The 20197-nt window shown below is 40.6% G+C and overlaps 1 protein-coding gene across 1 annotated transcript in view; it reads left to right on the plus strand.

Annotated features, from left to right (window-relative positions):
- Window positions 1-20197, plus strand: part of TNIP3 (TNFAIP3 interacting protein 3) — a 49348-nt gene that overhangs the window by 5161 nt on the left and 23990 nt on the right. The window contains exons 2-6 of the mRNA XM_064450526.1: window positions 4187-4319; window positions 13490-13576; window positions 15191-15280; window positions 16420-16485; window positions 17776-17907. Of these exons, the coding sequence (XP_064306596.1) occupies window positions 4187-4319; window positions 13490-13576; window positions 15191-15280; window positions 16420-16485; window positions 17776-17907 (508 nt within the window). The remainder of the gene's footprint in view (window positions 1-4186; window positions 4320-13489; window positions 13577-15190; window positions 15281-16419; window positions 16486-17775; window positions 17908-20197) is intronic.

Raw genomic sequence — 20197 nt, forward strand, 5'->3', positions numbered from 1 at the left:
ACCAGCCTCCTTCATTACATCTGTGCGTTCTGCTTCCATTTGAAATGTCTTAATTTAGGACAAAAAAGGAAAAACAAAAGGAAATTTAGCAGCTAACTCAAAGTTTACTAAAAAGTTAATAATCCAGTCTTTGATTGCCTTCTGCATTAATCATAGGATGCTATGTAAGTAGGAAGAGTTGTGTATTTTTTATTTCTTCATATACTTTAGAAAGCTTTTGCACATAGATATACTTTGTCCCACATGAAAATGCTTTTAATATTCTCTGATGATTGATTTTACAAAACATGAAAAAAAATCTAAATTCAAATGGATTTCTTTTTTTCTGATTTTTTTCCAACAGATTGCCTATTTGCATAATTTAATTATTAAAACCTGAAATACCTGGTTTTAGAAAATGTTGGCAACAGTGAGGAACAGTAGGGGTATTAATGGTGCAGCAACGTAGTTGTGAAATTCACAAAACCAAAATAAGTTTTGAAAAAACTCCTTTTTGCAGAAGCTAACTGCTGTGTGCCCTCTAGGGCTCGCCAGAGGAAGCTCAGGTAATCATCAAAAGCTGTCTCATTCTGGGGTAGCTCCTAATCACCAGTATCTTGAACTTATTCAGGCACTTGGATCATCTGTGTGCTCTGAAAGTTTGGATTGTAAAATGGGTCTATACACCAGCTATGATTAACACTTTACATCACAGTAAATATACCCTTCCAAATATCAAAGTGGCTAATATTAAAATACAGATAAACAGAGCAATGGTTTCTGGTCAGAAGACCTTAGTCTAAATACTGAGGGAAAACCAAATGCACTGAGAAGTGCAGGCAATGAAGTAATTATCTGATTTTGTGATGATGCCGAAACACATGGATATTACAGAGCAGGAAGGAATTTGTAGGGTTTTGAGTCTTTTGCAGTTCCCTTTCCTTTGCCCAGGCACAGCTGGTTCCAGCTCTTGCCCAGGTATTCCGAAGCCCAGAAAAGAGAATGCAGAGAGACAGGGTGGGAGCAGCCAGAGGTGAACATCTTTTACAGCCACAGCGTCAGCCAAACTGCTGGGAGCAGAGCAGAGGAATGAATACTTCCTGGCTGAAAATAAATATTTAAAGCCAACCCACCATCTTTATGGGGTATTTCCCAGCTTGATTCACGCTCTGACCTCAGGAGGCTGTGGTCACACATCTCCTCTCGCTGTGGCTGAACCAGCAGCAGAGATGAGTGCAGCCTGCCTAAATACTTGCTGCTGCACTCCTGCCAGAGATTGCTGCCTGTCTTTCACTGCCCTCAGGACTGCACCTAGACATTGCTCCTTTATTCTGAACAGTTTTAGTCTAAGCTGCTTTATTTGACTTAATAGAGTTTAAGAAACCTTGACTACTTTGACCAAGCCAGGTGAGTGGGTTGTGCTGGCAGCTGGGGATGGTAATTTGCAGTAGAGAGGTAATGAAGGTGCAAAGTGGCGGGGCTGTAGAGGGGTTAAACTCTTTGGCTGGTTTTGCTGCTGCCTCAGCAGGATGTGTGACTGCAACCCTGGGCAATGAGCAGAATACTCTTTACCAGAGGTCGCTTATAGGGCCAGAGATTTTTCCCTCAGCTAAGAGGTAAGCTGGTTGCTCTACTGATCTAACACAGGAGGTGTGTGGAGGAAGGAAAGAGAGCAGCTAGCCTACCTTTGGTTGGTTACCTAAGCACAGGTAAAAAACTGACGCTTTGAAAGCTCAATCTGAAAATATTGGCCTGTGGTTTTAGTAGCTCTGTCCTAAATCCCTCAATATTGCTCAGTAACATTTCACCTCACTTAACCTCTTCCTTTCACCACATTGCTGCAGCCTCCTTAGAGCCCCTAGAAATAACTTCTCCCTTACTGTGTAAATATAATTTCATGCGCTTTTTTGTAAAACTGCACCATGAGCGACTGCTTCTGTGCTGTGGCTTTTCAATTCTTTCGAGCATCCTCAAAAGCACTGAGTGCTCTGCACGGCGTATATCCAATTCTCTTATGCAAACCAATCTCAGGCTGGGTCAGGCACGGGAGTCCAAGTGAGCTGAAGATGCTGTTTTTCCAGGGAAGTGTACTTAAGTAGCAACACCCCTTTTCTCTCATGTCGCAACATTTGCATTATGCAGCTGACTGAGAGCGATGGCTACAAGCAGAGTGCTCAGTCATGCTGCTGCCTGAGAATTTATTGCTTGGGAACCTCAACACAGAATTGCATAAAAAAAGAATAAGTGTCACTCGCACTGGCCTATCCAGGATTTTGCAATATTTAGCGAGACAGGAAAGGGCTGATTTTCTTTCACAAGCTTCGTTGTTTTCCTTCTGCCGTTTCCTTCACAAGCTGCCACATGGTGCCCGTGCTGCTGGGGCTCACCTGCCACCCACACACAGCTGAGGTTTTTGAAAACTGCCACAAGTGCTCAGAGCAGCTGCAGCCTGCTGCACTGCCGTGAGGTTCATGAAAATATACATTGAGAAGGTCTTTCTTTTAATCACCATGGCTTTGAAAGGGAGTTATGGTCAGTTAAAGTGGTCTATCAAAAGATAATACTCTCTTCAGCTGGGTACTCTGTTTCCTTGAACTCGCACTAGTTGTTATATTGGTTTTAAAAAAAACCCAAAATAAACAAAAAAAGCAACCCAAAAGGCTAGTACAAAGAAACATCTCTGCAGAGAAGACAAATCATGTGATGTGTTCCAGTGTTTCAGGACCTTCCAGTGCTAAAAAACCCTGGTCTTGATTCCTTGTGTAAAAGTCCTATTTCTCTGTGCCATAGGTCTAGCTCTGGAAACACATCCCAGTATCTTGTTTCTGCCATGAAACTATTTTTTTTTGGTGCAGGCAGGCTTCATGGCAGCTCTGAAACTGCCATGAAATTCCAGCTAGTCCAACAACTAGGTGGCAAATAATAAAAAAACCCCACCTCTTGAGTTTTACTTGTCCTTATTTGCTACTCTTGCTATTTTATTGTAGTACTTCTGCAAATGATTTTGCATTCACGCTAATGAAAATACATTTCTGTTCTAGTCTCCATGTTGTAAATATCAAGAATAAAGTGAATCGTTTTATGCTATGGTATGAAATTAATTGCACTTATTTGCTTTTATGATTAGGATAGATGAGTTTGTTTATTGGATAATTTTATCAATTGCCTTTCAAGAGTTTCCTCAGAACCTGCAGTGCAATCCCTGTGGATTGCCTGTCTAAACTGTGATAACTGCTAAATTCTTACTGCTTTCAGTTTTTCTGGTAGTGCAGATAAAGAATTCAGTATATTCTGCCTAAATCAATAACTACTCATGCTATAATGGGTTGGTAATCCTTTTTTGAGCCTTGCAGTTTGCTTTCTGGTCATGCGTTACTTAGAGTTCATTTAAGCTGATTAGGAAATGAAGGTCTGAGCTTGGAGAAGACATGAGTATTTCTTGAAAACTTGGGTTGGGTCTAGTGCTTTCTGAGGTTTGTTTTAATTATGCCTAGGTCCATTCTCCTCAAAGTCACGTTCCACAATTATGGTGTACCAAGTGAATCAGCCGTAATTGCTAGTTCTGTGAATTTGGAGCAAGCCCTGAAGTGCACATAAATCCTGTGTGTCCTTAGCAGAGAGACTGAAAGAAAAGAATTTTCCCACCAAACAAACACCATTTCAGTGTTCACAACAGAGCAATTTTACAAGATAGGAATGTTTTAAAAGGAAATTTTTTTCAGGAAAAAAAAAGAATTGAAAATGCATTATAAGGTGTTACAGAAAACAAAATGTGCCATTGAAAAACTTTGAACTGAGCACCTAGTTTTGAAGTTCAAAAACCAATCTAACCACTTTGATTGCATTTTTCTTGAATGTAAAGTTCTTAAAAGTGTGGGTGCGTGGGTGGCCTTGAGGGCACATGGCAGTCTTCATAAATCCCCCAAAGGGTTGACTTGGATTTTGTATGCACAAGGTAAAAAAATTCATAAAGACTGCTTGTTTAAATACTTTAAATGAATTTCTGCCTCAAAGCACTTAGAGATTGTCTGTGTGACACTGCTCTAGTGCTCTCTGATTGCATACCAGGAAGGAAGGCAGCAGGAGCTCGGTGCAGTACAAGCTCTGCTGTTTGTGTTGTCACATTCAGAAGACAGTTGAGAAATTTACCTTCTCTGCACTTCAAGTTTTGGTGTAAAGTTTAATGTTGCTGTTTCTTTCTAAGCAGGTGCGAAAGTAAGGAGCTTGATGTTGAAATAAGGAACCTGATAGAGAAGAACACCACTTACCAGTTGTGCGAGGACCCCAAACCTATTGCTCAAGAGTGTCCGAACCCTCAGAGAACTTTGCATTCCCTTAAGGTAAACACAGTCGGCTTTTGCAATGTTTATCTGCCAGTAAAGAACATTCAGGGGATGTTCCCTGGGTGACCTGATTATGCATGAAACTTTTTGATTTCTGAAATGATGCAATGAACTTGCTACACATTTTTGTTGTTATGCAGCTACAATCTGTTATGAAGAAGACTGAGTGAGAAGCTATGTTTTTCAGTCCTTTAAAAGGTCAGCTAAACCCACTGATTATCCAAAGTGCCACCCTTTGTAGCCAGCTGTGCCTTTTGGATAACACAAACCCACAAAACTGTATACCCCAAGAACACTGGCATTTCTTTAGGTTGTTGGCATTTGGTGGCTCTGATTTAACTGAGGATGAGCGGAGGTGTGGGGGACCAAGAGTGTGTCAGAAAGGCTTTTAGATAAATAGGAAGAAAGAAGAAGAAAAACGATGATTCAAACCCATACTTTTGTGGGATTACAAACAGAAAATTGTAAGCCACCTGCTAAGATGGTTGTCTCCGCTTGCAGTGAAGCAGCGGTTAATGAGCAGGACAGAAATTTGTTCTAGGTTTCCCTCTCAGATTCCCTCCTCTTCCCTGAAATAGCAGCCTCCTTTTTATCATGCAATAGGAGGACAAAAGGAAATTCCTGTTTTCTGCAACCTGTGAAAGGGAAGAGTGAGAGGTCTGGAGGAGAGGAGTGATTAAGCCATGAATGCCATCCACCTGCAAGGGATGACACACTTACCTGCCTGTGTGACTCCATTACGGGATGGGGTGGGGAAGGAAACCTCTGAAGGCTGTGCCCCGAAGCATGATGCAGGAAACTGATGAGGAGGTAAAGGAGATGACTCTCCTATGAAATCCAAAATTGCACATAGCTCCTTTCACGTAAACTGCCATCTCCAGAATGACTCATGACCTTGGGGCATGAAGCTGAGCTAAGCCTAAGGAGATGCCCCCAGGTCAGACTAGTGGGATTAGAAACAGTGAGAGCGAAGCCACAGGGACGAATGGGGATTCCCATCCCCAGGGGAGGAATAAGCATGGAGAAGCAGAAGTCGGTGCAGAATCAAGTAGCATTGAGCTATGAAATTACAGGGCAGAAGAGCAAGGCATGATTGGTCTGTGGAAACACCTGGTCCCCCCCTGTTAGCTTCCTTCGAAAAGAAGGAGATGTAGGAAAGGATTTTGGGGGTGTGGGGAGGAAAAAGAGAGGATGTGCTCACCTCAGCTCTTTCTGTGGAGTGCTTTAGCGCTTCACACAGAATGCCATGGCAGTAGTGCTTTTATGCTTTTTACATTTATAGTGCTTTTCTGCCCGCGAAAGGGGCGTGTGTGGTTTCCATAGGTTAAAGGAGGAAGGTTTATGATATTTCAGTGCTAGCAGTATACTGGCTATTTTTTATTAATACTTTTAAAGTCAAACTGCTTTTCACTTGGCTGGTTATTGACTTGGACTTCAAGTGAGTGACAGCTTGACAGTTGTGGTGATAAGCTTCAGTAACCTCAGTATAAGGTGCTGTATCGGATTTTGTGTTTTGGAAAAGGAGGGAATATTCTTAACAAACCTTTCTTAACAAATACTTTCAGTTATGAAGGTAATAAATAACAAAATAGTATTAGAAACAAAAGCCAAACCAAACAAACAAAAATGGGAAAAAAAAACACCCAGAAAATGTCATTTTGTGAAATGAAATGCTGATTTAGACTTAAAATGTGGGGAAAATTCTATATCTAGGAATTAGGAAAAAGTTAATAATGAAACAATATAGTGCTGGTCATTCATCAGGAAGTTATTTGGCAGAGCCAGCAAGTAATTTCTATTCTGTAACATTTTTTCCTGGAGTGAAAAGTCTAAATTGCACACTCCAAAATGCTGTTTCCTTCTGACTTAAATAGCTTTGGAGACTGTTATCTGGAAATGTCTGTAAACAAATTCCCTTTTTCACCAGGATTTTTTTTCCATAAAAATATATAATATTAGTGTGGTTTTAAAGGCAAATATTTGAGAGAGAGAAAATGTACGTCTGCAGAATGAACTAATTCTCAGCACGTCCTTCAGCCTATGATTCCTTTATCTTTAGTGCCTTAGTTGCAGCTTGTCATGCTATGTCCCTTGCTCTGGGATAGGGAAAAGAGGGAGGCGATTACAGAGAAACATCCTTACAGGCAGGTCACAGCAACCGGAGCCTGTTGGTGTACTCAGGTCCCTGACACCCACGTATGCTTTACGTGGTCTAATATAAAGGACTTGAGTGCCTCTGTCCCTGTAAATAGTTTGTCTAGGTGAACAAACTGTCTGGGTATTTTTAAGCGTTAGGCTGAATTGAGAGGCGAGACATTAGTGTGGCATCATTATTTTACACTGATTTAAGCTCTTCTCAGTTTAATGAAATGTCTTTTGCTGGAGCCATTGACCAAAAAAAGGGAAACATATGATGAAATCTTTTACTGATTAGAACAACTGATAAGTTTTAATTCACATCTACTTATCTATTTCCTCATCTTCTCTAACATCACTTATGGCTGCGATGTACAGCAGGAGTGTATGTAAATGAGAAGGATTGCAAGCTCCAGTCCTGCAGAAGCCAGAGTCTGTGAAAATGCCTGTCCTCAAAACATGCCTCAGGAAGGAAAGGGTTCCTTGTTCTGTATTCTGCAGAGGGGAGCACTGAACACCAAAAGGATTAAGTGATTTGCTATTTTACTATAAGAAATCAAAGAAACATTCCTTACCACAGAAAAGCAGCTTCCTATTTCAAATTTAAGTATAAAGCCGATTACCTTCAACTGGAATAAGCTATACAATACAAATATTACTAAAAATTACTCATGCAGAGTGTTTTCAGTATGTTTAGGGCTTGATCAAGATTTTACACACACGGAGGATGTTTTCTGGGGGAGGTGAAGGCAGATAGAAGTATCAGATAGGAAGGGAATAATAATAACTAAAATAGCTGTGTGTCAACATACAGTTGACACAGATAATATATTTTATGGGATCAATTGGTTAAAAAAAAAAAATATGAGAAAAAATTTTCAAGCACCAAAACTGTTTTGGGTGTGAAGTGAAAAAGAAAAGACTTTTCATTTAAGGGCTATCTGTACTTGCAAGAACTATGTTGTGAAACTCTAAATAGTCTGTTTGCTACAGTTACAAATTGTCATCCAGTTTTTGTTCCATGAAGCTGCGATTTTCATCATCAGGCCTGAGTTTGTGAATACTTAGGTACTTGAGTAGCCGTGCCCGTATGGTTCAGGAAGGGTTAGTCCCATTGCCCATGATGGAAAACAGTGGATAAAGGAAATCCTGGAACAGAAGCCTGTGCTGTGTTTTACTTACTCTGAAACCACATCTTGCTCTAATTTTATCTGGTTCCCAATACGTTAAGGCACACTTTTGCATCTGCACATATTTTTCTCTCAGAGTGAGTGCCTAACTGAACAGCACAAAAGGCTGAGGCTGACATACTTACTTAAGGGAAAATCCCTTTCTAGCACACTTCTCTGGGTGAAGCACGTGGACCAGGTTTAGACAGGAAGAGGTAGATTCTTTTTCTGGTGTAAGAGCTGATTTTATCCTGCAGCTAAAATGTCTCATTACTTACTGTTTCATCATATGCACCAGAAGGAGAAAAGGGGTTGCAATGGATATTGTAGCAAGCACTGCTGGCATAATAACAGCTTCAGAAATAAAGCCAAAAGCAAAGCTCAACCAAAATATAAGCAACCAGAAGGTTTCCCAGAAGCCACCAAATTTTAACCCAAGTCATCTCAGAGTAAATCTAGCTTCTCCAGTTTTGCAACTGAAGAGTACAAAAAACAAAGAAAGCCTAACAAACCTCACAGCAGGTACCTGATAGGCTAGGGGAAAAAGAATAAAGATCATTTTACCTTTTTGTCATCATCAAAGGAAGATTCACTTTTACTTGAATCAAGCATTTTAGTGGTTCTTCATTTCACTGCAGTTACTGAACAGATGGAATTTTCAGAAGTGACAAGTGGCTTTCATTATCTTAATTTGTGAGTGTCTATTTTGTGATAGTGTAACAGAAGCCTTTCCCAGCAACAGGAGTAATGACGTTTTGTTTCCTCGTTTGGGATGGATAGAAGGAATGTGTGAAGGAAGTGACTTGCTGGAGAGAGAGTGGAAGGAGAAATAAAGGGTGAGAAATGGATGAAAAGAGAATATAAGTTACTTATGTTCTTGCTCTAAAATGTGTGATGAACCCCAGCTAGATAAAGGCCAGCATGTCTATGTATTTTAGGGAGGCTATAAAAAGCAACTTCATCCACTGCAGACTGATGTGATTTTACACGTGGTTATGGAGAAGTCAGAGGCAGTTATACCGTAAGAGGTTGCCACGGTTGTATTTCTCTACTTAGAGACTATTCTCTGCAGTCTGTTTTCTTGTAAATTTTTTTTTTTTTTTAGTGTAACCAGTAAATGCCATGACGCAGACTGACTTGTTCGTTTAAAGAGGAAGAGATTAAATAATCAGGGAAAATAAGGTTCCTGCAAGCATTAGATTGGGATTTATAAAACTTGCTGACCAGTTTCTTACTGCTATTACATCACATTTAGCAAGTCTTGATTTTGCACGTTAGTAGCTAAAGTAGGTACGCTTTCACCATAGTAAAATCTGATTTTTAATTGACTATGACAAGACAGTGACTAGATTTTTCTCCACAAGCCCTCTGCTGCAGTGTTAGAGGTGGTACTAATTTGCATGGCAGTGTCCAGCATGTATGCAGTGGCTTAGGCAGCTCCTGGAGAGCACTCGCCACCATTAGCGCTGAGGGACATCCTCTCAGCATGGCTGACATCGTTCCCACTGTGCAGAACAGGCACACTTGGTTTCTCCTTGGGTGTCTTCTCTGCTTTTCTGTAGACATTTACCAAACAGTGCGACATCTAGCAAACATACACTGCCTTGCATTTGGACAACACTGCTAAGTCTGTGTTTTCCTCCAAAATTTACTTTCCTGGTGTTTTGTGCAGACCTGTTCGTGCTTTGCAGACACTCTGTTCAGCTGTCCTTCCTTCCTTCCTGTGAAGCTTCCTGAGCTTCCTGTGACTATGTAGTACCAGCACAAATTTTCCTCCAAAATTTTTAACTGGTCTGGCTATGTTTTGCAAGCTGGAAAAATTTAACAGTTTTTTTGAAAGTTTGCTTGGATCCATAAACATATTTTCAGGTTTGCGACTGCATTTGCAATCTGGTCTTCAACCAGAATTCCCCAAGCAATTTAAAAAGTGCTTATTTGATTCAATAACTTCAAACCAAGTGTAAATGCCTTTAAAATAACTTTTTTTTTTACTTCTGAAGTCTGATAGTTGTCCAAAAGAGTCCTCCTTTCAAAGATTTTTATATATCTCAGATTTCTGAAGAGCTGTTGTACAATGAAGTTGTTCTTCATTGCGTAGCAGTAGACTGATAAACAAATGTAGTGTCTTCATGTCCGCAATACTGAAGAAAATGAATGTTATGTCCTTGTCTTTCTCTTCAGTGCTGTTAAGTGTTTTCACAGAGAGAGAGAGACAACAATTTTGCTTCAACCTCTCCTGTTTTTTGCTGGAAGAATACCACTACCTCTGAAGAGCTTGAGCTTTTGTTCCCTACTCATTGTCATTTCTCCTCTTTGTATAGATTTCACATATAGTCTCTCTTTCCAATACCCCGTACTGTTGTAATGTGGCAATCAGTACAGAAAAGCACTTGCAAGGGAGGGAACGAGGTACCTATCTCCCACTGAGCTGCTCGCAAAACTGGACAGCACCGTTGTTCTTCAACAGCACATTGTCGCCCTCGAGATGCATTTCCTGTTAAGACTTTTAAAAGACATTTGACTTTAGGTACTGTGTGAAGGGGCATCAGCGTTATCTGTGTGAATGCTAAGCTTGCCTAGCTAGGCATTGAAGAGTACTTAATGTCATTTCTATCCTGTCATATTTTGTTTAAAATACTTGTAGTGAAGAGCAATAGCTACGATGATGCAAGAAAATTTGGCACTGGTTTTAACATGTATACATAGGATGGAAGGCCAGTAACAAATATAAGAGCTTCCACACAGGCATGCCTAGCTCAGAGCTTATTGATTATCAGCAGGGAGCAGTTTGTCTTTGAAACAAGACTGTTATGTTAGGTGAAAGGTTTGCCCAATAAATGAGGCCAGTAAAAATTGCATTCACTGGCAGTGCCACACTGCATGCAAACAGCAAAACTTGATTCACAGAGGGCGAAAGTGGACAAATGTGTGGGCCATTTTGGCATGGAAAGGGGAGATGCTGATACTGTTCTATCCTCTGCTCTTCCAGGAGCTTCAGCTTTTCCCCCAGGTCTCCCCAGCTCTCTCACAGCATCACGGGCAAGGGGGAGAGCAGAAAGGAATAGTGTTGTAACTGATTAAAACCACTATAAATGGCACCTTCAAATCATCCAGTCCAAGAGAGAATAATTCTCTTTCAGTAGTTGTTAATACAGTCATTAAGATATCAACAGCAAAGGACTTGGAGTTCTAATGTCTACCTAGCTTTCCAGGAAACTATTCAGCTTTTCAGGAAACTGTTTTGAACTAAATGATGGGAGTAATGGCATGCACTCCAGGGTCTTAGCCTCATCCTCCCTTCAAAGTAATTTGAGCACTAATATCTTTCAGGTGGCAGCTGTGATTCACGAGTAGAACTGTGCCCTAGGTTTGGCCTTCTGTCTCTGCTTCAGGGACTGCTCAGCACCTCACATAGCCCATCACAGCGTGCTGTTGTGAGGAAATCAGAAACTGGGGCTGGTTTACCTTAGCAGGCCAGACTGTAAAATACAGCTGTTCAACATGAGCTTTTTCTCAAAGGCTGGCTGCTGCTGGAATGGGGATGGGACCGCCGAGCATGGGAGCTGGGGTAAGGGAAGGTATCTGTGCTTGGGAAGCATTGCACTTGAGAGCAGATGTGCAACGTGGAAGTTTTATGATTGTATTTTTATGAATCAGATGCTCAGTGTTGGTACTTTATAGACAGAGACAGACTGTTTGAGTTTATAATCTGTAGGACTGTAGCAGGCCAGCGCAAGGTAGCGGGACATTGCAAGATGATGATAGGAAATTGCTATTTGTGTCTAGCTACAGTACCCTCTTCAGCAGCTGACTCCTGACTCTTCATGTGCCCTAACTTTAGTACAGTCAGAACACAAAATGATGCAGTGATAGCCTGCTAATGGATGCTGCAGGCGCAGCTGTGACAGACAGATGGTCAGACTGTGGGTGAAAGGTGACATCATCATTCTCTGATCTGACAGTAACATCTGGATGACCTTTAGCATTCAGTTGGTCTGTTTCCCTATGTGTATAATAGGGTTATTGCCTACTTCTGCAAAGCGCTTTGAAGTCATTAAGTGTAAGCTTTGATTTGGTGTAAACTTTTAGTAATATTTTAATACATGGTCTCATTTTTAAAATGCGTGGTGTTTCCTCTTCCTTCTCCACTATGGGGATTTTATGGTCTAGCTATTACTACATTTTCTCAGGTAGCATGGTATGTTTATTCATTTTTAGAAGCTGGCCTTCTCGCATGTCTGTTTCCCGGAGGATGGCCTTCCTGTTTCACTCAGCCTTGCTTTGGTGCTACAGAGGTTTACTTTGTTTCACTGCCTGTGACAGTTCCTGGCTCGTATTTCTTATGGTACATTAATCACTACAGAAAATGTCAAGAAATGAGATTGTGGAAATTGCAGTTGTGTTATCAGCCAGTAGATCTTCCTTCTTGAAACCAATGCTGTACCTGACAGGGATATGTGCAAAGCCTATTTTTGGTATAGGTACAATTAAATTTTATTTTTTGATAGGTAGGATGACTTCTATGTAGAATCTAAAATACCTTCATTAAAATAGCATTTGGGTTTTAATTTCTCTCTTTATACCCCATGAGTTTTCCAGCTGCTCCATAAGCCAGGAAAAAAACAAAAATAACGTTATGGTAGGGAGGATATATTTCATATGCAAATATTATAAAATAGCAGCTTTCTTCAAAATTGGGTTTTGCATCTTGCAAAAGAGGAGTTGCTTAGTCACACATTATGAACCAGAGGTCTGGAATGTGGCTGTTAAATTCCACCATTTTACAGGATTACTTTACTTTGTCTAAATTCTTTTCTGGAAATGGCAAGATTTATGTCAAGTTGCACAGGCTAGCTTTCATTCCGTTCCTTGAAAAGGAGATAAGCAACCTGTGCCCCACTGGAAAAGCCTCAGACCCAGGGATCTTTCCACAATAAGGAAAATAATTTTTCTTTCACACTTCCTTCTCAAATCCATCATTATTCAGAATTCTAAGACTGAAGATGACAATACTTTGCACTTTCCTATTTCATTGTGACTTTATATGTGAAGTCAGTGGAAGCCTTTTCTTTGTTAATCTTTCCTGTGAGTTTAACTTGGTACGGTTCACCTCTTTTTCCAAATGGGAAACTAAGACGCAAATTTGAAGTGTTGAGTTTCTTGAATACTCAAGTGAAGACTTGAGTAGGTTGAAGCTAGATCCAAGCTTAGATAAGGTAAGTACTAGAACTGCAAATATGATGTCCTTAGGAGAAGAATAACCACCCCTGTCTTTCTTCACCTTTGTGCAACTTTTCTTCAAGGAAAGTAAATAAATTTTCCAGTTATGGTTTTCCCCTAAACATCTTGAGGGTTTGTATTGGTGTGCTCTTCCCCATAGCTGTTAATACTTTGCTATTACTCCTTTATAAGCATGACTCACTAATTTTTTCTATCATGATAGTTCATGCTGTCTTAGTGTCACTTAATACTTGCCATACTTATGTAAGTCATCTTTTACAACTGGAAACAGGGATAGGAAACCCTGTCCTCTTATTTACTGAAAAAAAAAAGAAATACCCTTACTTGACTTCTATGTGCAACTTCCTCTCTCGGGGTGAACTGGCCAGTTGATTGCGATTTACATGCACACTAAGCAGAGAACTGCCTTGCCCGGAGTATTAGTCATAGGCAGCGTGCTTCAACCCTTCTGGGAAGCCCCAGCCAGGAAGGAGGAAAAGATTAAAGTCAAAATTCCACCACTTATTTCTGAACCTCGGCTGCTTCCACAGGCAGGCAGCACTCATGGATCTTCTGGGTCTTAATGCAATTCTGCTCCTTTAGCCAATGTAAAATATCTGTTTCATTGCTCTTCTTCCAAAGACCCCTATTGAAACAAATGCTCAAGGCCGTCTTGGATGCACGTGGGCAGATGTGAATGACATGGAAGCCCCAGCAGACCCACTAGAAGTAAGTGACTCTTTTGGCTGTCCTCTGAAGTGTTGTCTGATTAACAGGATTGGCTTGAGCCAGTGCAGGTACCATGCATGTCACTTTGTAGACTGACAGTTATGGGCTCGTTTTTGTGTTCCTGTAGATGTATCTGAATGATTAATGCTGTTTAAGAGCAGAAGGAAATGTTAGAAATATTTTTGGATACGGCATTCTTAGAAGGAAAACCTTCCCTAGCATTTCCCCCTCTCCCCAAAAGTATCTGGTCATTTTAATATGCTGTTCTACAAAGGGTAGAAAGTGGTTCATTTTAGTGACCCAACAACTTCTGTGAGCAGTGTTAGGGCCAGTTGGTGCCAGGTGTATACACATCTGTTAGATTCGTGAGTTGTCCTCTTCGCTTTAATAGGACTCTTAAATACACACTTAAATACATGCCTAAGGTCCAGATTCTGAAAAAAATTATACATGTGAATAACTCCACTGACTGCCAGGTAATTGCTTCAGAATTTAGAATTCAGAATTTAGAATTAGAATTCAGAAGTTAAATATGTGATTAAAATATGTGATTAAGATAAATATGATGAACTTCTACTGGAAGAGGGATTAAGTGTTTTCTGGCGTCGAAGTCAAATGCTCCACGTTAGAGCTCAGCAGGATTGGCCATGGGCAAATACGTGGTCAGGATTTTTGCCTGTGAAAAGACACAACAAAACTAGGCCTTGATTTTCTTCATTGGTATTTAGCCTTAAATTCTCTAGCTGAAGAAGATAAATTTATTTCAGGAGGTTTAAGACCTCGGAAGTGCTCACACTTTTATTCTAGTTTCTCATTTATTGATTGAGAATTTAGGGAGAATCCCTGACCAGGTATCTGAACATAGTATATTTTATTTTTATGAGCATGTATCTCTTTTCCAGTACAGTTCTCTTAATATATATTTATGTACGTATATCTAATACATCACATGGTTTTTTTTTATGACAATCCATAGGAACTTCTTGGAAATTAAGATGTATGACATGGCCATTATAAAAATGAGGTTAGCTGCTGTTGTCCTGCATGGGCAAAACTCCACACTTTAAAAAAAAAAAAAAAAAAAAAAAGGAACAATTGCAGACTGATTTCCTAATTCTCCAAATGACCTATTAATTTTCTGTATTGCTTGTTTCGAGCCCATTGTGCTAATGTTTATTGCCTTGGGCCTGCAAGCACTTACCAGGGGCAATACTACTAATTATTCTAGTTCTTGTAAATGAAGGAAATTATTTATGCCCAGTTCAACTTATGCTCAACTTCTGTGTCTTGTCCTGCTTGTTTGTATTACCATCTGCAAGATAATTAAAATCCTATTTTGTGTTCTGTCTCTCACGTGGTACAAATAGACATAATTTATTAATTTCTGTGTCCATTTGCATAATGCTTTAATTAAAACACAGACCAAGCAGGGTTAAAGCAGATGTACGCTTCAGAATCTCCTGTCAGCAGGTGTAAAGGTACTGAAATGTAAGAAAATGTTGCTGTTTCAGTTTCTTTATATGCACGTGGCAGGGTGGATGGGAGTTCTATATGATAATCTTGACTTGGAGAGGATGCTGAAATCATTCATTTTTCAACATCTCTTTTCTCCAGTCAAGACACATGTCACTGACCAAAAAGAAGACTGTATCAGCCAATTCTCTGGAACAACAGATCCTCTCACTGGAAAGACAGAGACGAGAGGTAATCTTGAGTTCCCCCTTAACCTTTACAGATACAATAACCTCTAGGACAGGCCGTACAATGTCAGTAATGTGGCCGGGGGAGGAAAACACTGAATGTGTTATCACTGTTATTTACACCATGTTTATGATGTGGTTGGTTTAATCCACCAGTCCAGCAAGACCTATGTTTTTCCTGTGGGAATCTCAACCTGCACTCCTGTGAGACAATTTCTCTGTGGAGATTTTCTGCTTTGTGTTTCTTCACAGCCTGAAGTGTGCAAGCGCTTAAAATTGTGTTAAACTAGTTCCTATAGCCCTACTTCTCTCTACCAAGCTAGGCAGGGTTATATTTGGAGACCTGTTCCTAAAAACAAATGATGACTTATTGTAACGCGGCTATGAATCTAGAAGAGCAGAGATTTATACGGTATAAAGGGCAAATCTTCTTAATGATCACTATTGCAAAGGCCAAGGAACCACTGTGAGTAGTAGCCAGTGGTGTCTTAGTCACAGCAGCAAACTGGAAGACGTTCTTTTGCTGAGCATCCTAAAGAGTGACCTTATATCCTACAAAGCACAGTGCTTCAGAGGGACCTATTTGGCTTCCTCCAATAAAAATGCACGCATGCTGACTTCACTCCTACCACTTACATTCGTGGTGTTAGCCAATGTCCCCATCTTGCATGTGTGCGCTTGCTCGGTTTAGTGGTACTGAGAAAGCAAGAGGGTTTTGCACCCAGTAGTGACTGCAGTCAATAGGAATCTTCACTTCACTTGTGTGAAGTCTGAGACCTTCTAATTGGCATTATGTCTATGGAACTTAAAGCAAGCTAACAAGAAAGTCCTTGGCCATTTAGGACTTGCAGCCTGGGATTTGTACAGTGTTACAAATGATTCACCTGAAGCTTACTGTGTATTTGCGTGTTTCCTGAATGTTATTTCCTGAACGTTCACATACTTTAACTGAAATACCAAACCACTGGCAGATGGACTGTAAAGCTTGCCAAACCTTAAACTTGCTCTTTCTGAAACGAACTGGCAAGATAATGAGGAGGTTGTGAACACTCATAGCCGGAGGATTAGACTGCTGCTCTATTCTTTTATTTATTGACGGTGTTGAAATAAGGGTTATTTACTCTGACTTCCTGATAATTACAGCTTCTGGAGGTGAACAAGCAATGGGATCATCAATTTAGAAGTATGAAACAGCTTTATGAAAAACAGGTAACAATGCTGACTACTTCTATTGGAATATGTATGCTACCTGCTGATAGTCAAGTCTGTGCTTAAATACTGACCAGCCATAGCTACAGTAAATATCTTAGGGAAAAAAGACGTAAAGACGTTCTTAGTCTTCAGCTCACAAATTTAAGAAGCTTCACCATGTAAAAGTGAAGCTAATGTGTGTGCAATCTTCAGTAGGACAAAATAGCCAGAGAAGAAGGGCAGCTCTAAAAGAGTAGGGACTAGGGTGGACATGACAGCAGAGATCTTCATGCCCTCCACAAGGTAATAAAAATTGCTCATACTTCAGAGCACAATTAACTGAAAATAAGCCTGCAGTGCCTGGTGTGCCCAGCCACTGGTCTGTATCATCTGTGGCTGGCTTGTGAAGCCTGGAAGCTCACTGGAGATCCTTGTAATGGGGAATCTCTCAGTTAAATCCTCCATGAATGCTACCTTCTATAAGCAGAGGGACTTTCTTGCTTTTGAGAAACTGCTCTGTACAAAAGCTTTTCATTAAAAAAAGTAAATAAATACCTTTTATTTCCTTTTTTTGTCAAGATCCCATTGGCATAGCTTTCATTTGTTGCTTGTGGCTGTGTGGCATCTTTGCTGCAGACGTGATATTCAGCTGCCTAGTGAAGCTGGCTGTTCAAAATTTTGCCTGATATTCCAAAAACCAAGTTGGTTAATTGACTGACACTTCTCACCTCCTGTTTCCTTCTATGAAAAGGAATTTTGCAGAATGACCTCATGTGCTTATCCAGAAAGTTGCCTCTAATATTTTCCAGTAAGGTTTACTGAGATGTGGATCATTTCTTTGATATTTTTTTTTCCTTTCCCTGAAAAGAACAGGAATTTAAATGGTGCTTCCTCACTTAATACGGGTCCAATTTATGCATCTGGCTAGATCATTTGGATGTGCACCACTGCAGAGGGAGTCCAAACTGCAAAAGGGAAAGAAAAAAAAAAAGAACATCAAAATGGAAAATTCATTTGGAGGGACAGACCTGTGGTAGCTGTCCTTTGGCAGCAAAACAGTGCGAGACCCAACTGGATTAACACCAACAGAGAATTTGCCCAGGATTATTAAGAGTCTCTGCTGCAGACAGAACAGTGGAGCTTGGAGGTGGGGAGGGCAAAGTCAGTGGCTGGGGGACTTTACATAAAACCAGAACCACTCTTCTATGCCTCTCTGCTGAGAGCTGAAAGGATTTGAAGGCACCTTCAAGGTGCTGTGCCTTTCAGGATCCTTAGGCAGCCCACCATGGTCTGTCACTTGCTTTTCAGCTGGCAGAAATGAAAGCAAAACTGGACGTGTCAGAGAGGAGAGTCAGTGAGCTGGAGGAAGAGAGACATCGACAGCATCCAGAAGATGAAAAGTTGCGAGCCCTGGGGAGAGAGAGGCCATTGCAGGAAACGGTAGGAGGGTGCACTCTGTTACCCGGTTTGTGCTCAGTGTGGAACACTGTCTGCCTTTCCTCTTTGTCTTTTTGTGAGTGGCAGGGTGTGGGTTGTTGCGCAGCCGTGAGATGAGATTGTGGTGTTGAGTGCTCTTCAATATTGTACCCAAGGCAGTGGCTGATCTTCTGTCTGATCAGAGAACTATTTATATAGAGAGAGTAATTTCAATAGCAATCAGCAGAAAGCACGGCATTAGTGTGCGTGGGGGAGTAAAGAGCAGATTGATATGAATACTGCAGAGATTTCTCGCTGTTCAGTTCGGGTGAATTTCTTTTGTGAATGAAAATTCTACAGTGATTTCAAATGGAGTAGGGATGTTACTGCAGATGTTACATGAAGTCCTTGGCAATATATACTTGAAGGAATGAATTCAGCTCCAGATGCCCATTTTTATATTTTAGTATTGACAATATAGGTGTACTAGCTATATATATGTGTGCTAGCTATCTCAGCTCCCCACAAATATGAGCTACGTAGTCAGTGTGGTTCTTAGGGCTGAAACTGCCTGGGCTGATCAGCTGCTCTAAAGTGACATTTACCTCACCTCGAGAGTGGTTGGGCACCTCTCAGGACTCCTTAGCACTGGCTTTTGTGTAGGCATCGCATCTAAAGCTAGATCCCCAAGCTGAATTCGCACCATGGTAAAACCACCAGCCTCGGTGATCGGCATGTATATACCCAATGTATACGCAAAACTTAATTCCCTGTTTTACAAGCATCGCAGAGTGGTGTTTCCTGTTCTCATTCTGCTCCATGGTATTGCACATTTCCTAACTTCTTGTAAGAGTTTCTGGATGGTGCCCTGATGGCTGAAGTCAGGCTTCTCTACTTGCTTGATAACAAGAAACAAACCTGAAAACAGGTGGCAATTGCATCATTTTCAGGTTCAGATAAGATGTAAGTTAGCTGCTGCAGGAAAAGAAATGCAAAGCCCTTAGCTTTTATCTTCATAAGCAGAACGTTCGTCTTACTTGCTTATCAGTTACGGCATGATCTTAGCTAAGCACGTGCTTGATTTCCAACCAATAAGACTGTTTACACATTTTAAAGCAAACTATGTCATTAAGTACTTGTTGAATCACTGCCTGTATTTGCTCCAAGTGTGGATTCAATGCAAGACAATCCATCTCCCTGTTCATATTACCAAGTTTTTTATTGCCTGCCCTTTAATATAAGATAGGTGTGAAAAACAGCCTCTATCGATCTTTTTGAAGAGGTAAGGATGAGAGGTACACTCTCCCAATTTTTTTACTGTGTACATGAGTAATGAACTAAATGACAATATAATACAAAAATCTCTTACAGGGACAGGTTAACCTGCATGGAACTTCAGCCTTAGATCAGCAATTTCTTTACAAATTATATACTCAGCCAGTAAACCCTTCTAATTATCCTGAGTTTCTTTACTTTCTGGATATCATGCAGGGATGCAGGAGATGAACACCTTTGCAGAAATAGCTGCTAAAATTAGAGTTTTTTGATTGAGCAGTAAGGATTGTAACACCCATGTCAGCAGCTGTGCCAACTCAAGTTATCCTACACTGCCCTCGGGGCAGGATGAAGAAAAAGCAGTGCCAGGGGATGATTCAGAAAAATGCTGAGAGATATGTTCAGCTTGAAAGCACGTGAGCAGGCTTGTTACTTTAAAGTTCAGCAGATGCGGAAGAGGCCCAAGCTGACAGATCTACCAAGATTAGATTTTTTGGCCTTTGTGTTTGGTTTTATTTCCCCTACCCCATGGCATCTAACATTCTTCGTACCTGCATTTGGTTTTATATATGTGTAAGTGTATATATATATTTTTATTTTTTTCTCTTTTCTTTAAAGGTAACAACCCTTTCTTTTTTAGATGTTTTACTTACCCACCTGTAGCCACAGAGCTGGGATGGGCTGTACAGGGCAATTTCCAGAGCAAAGTAATAAGCTTGTTCTCTACTTACCTAGTCCAGCAACCTGACAGTACTTTTAAAATCTGTTTACTCAGAGTGGCAGTTCTCTGAGTGCTCTGCTGAGCCATTTAGGAACATCAGCAGCACCAAACAACTGTGAGACAGATTACATGCTGCTGATGTCTTACAGAGCTTTTTTTTTTTTTTCAATGCACCTGGAGGTATGGCACGCTCAGAACGATAATGTGAGCTTTATCTGTCCCCATGTCCTCCAAACTGCCTGTTTTGGAGATCTGTTTTTTTGTTGTTGTTCTCTCTGGGCATGACTATATACCCTTTGATTCCTATAGACAGGAATC

This window comes from Phalacrocorax carbo, chromosome 4, assembly GCF_963921805.1.
Source record: "Phalacrocorax carbo chromosome 4, bPhaCar2.1, whole genome shotgun sequence".
Lineage (NCBI taxonomy): Eukaryota > Metazoa > Chordata > Aves > Suliformes > Phalacrocoracidae > Phalacrocorax > Phalacrocorax carbo.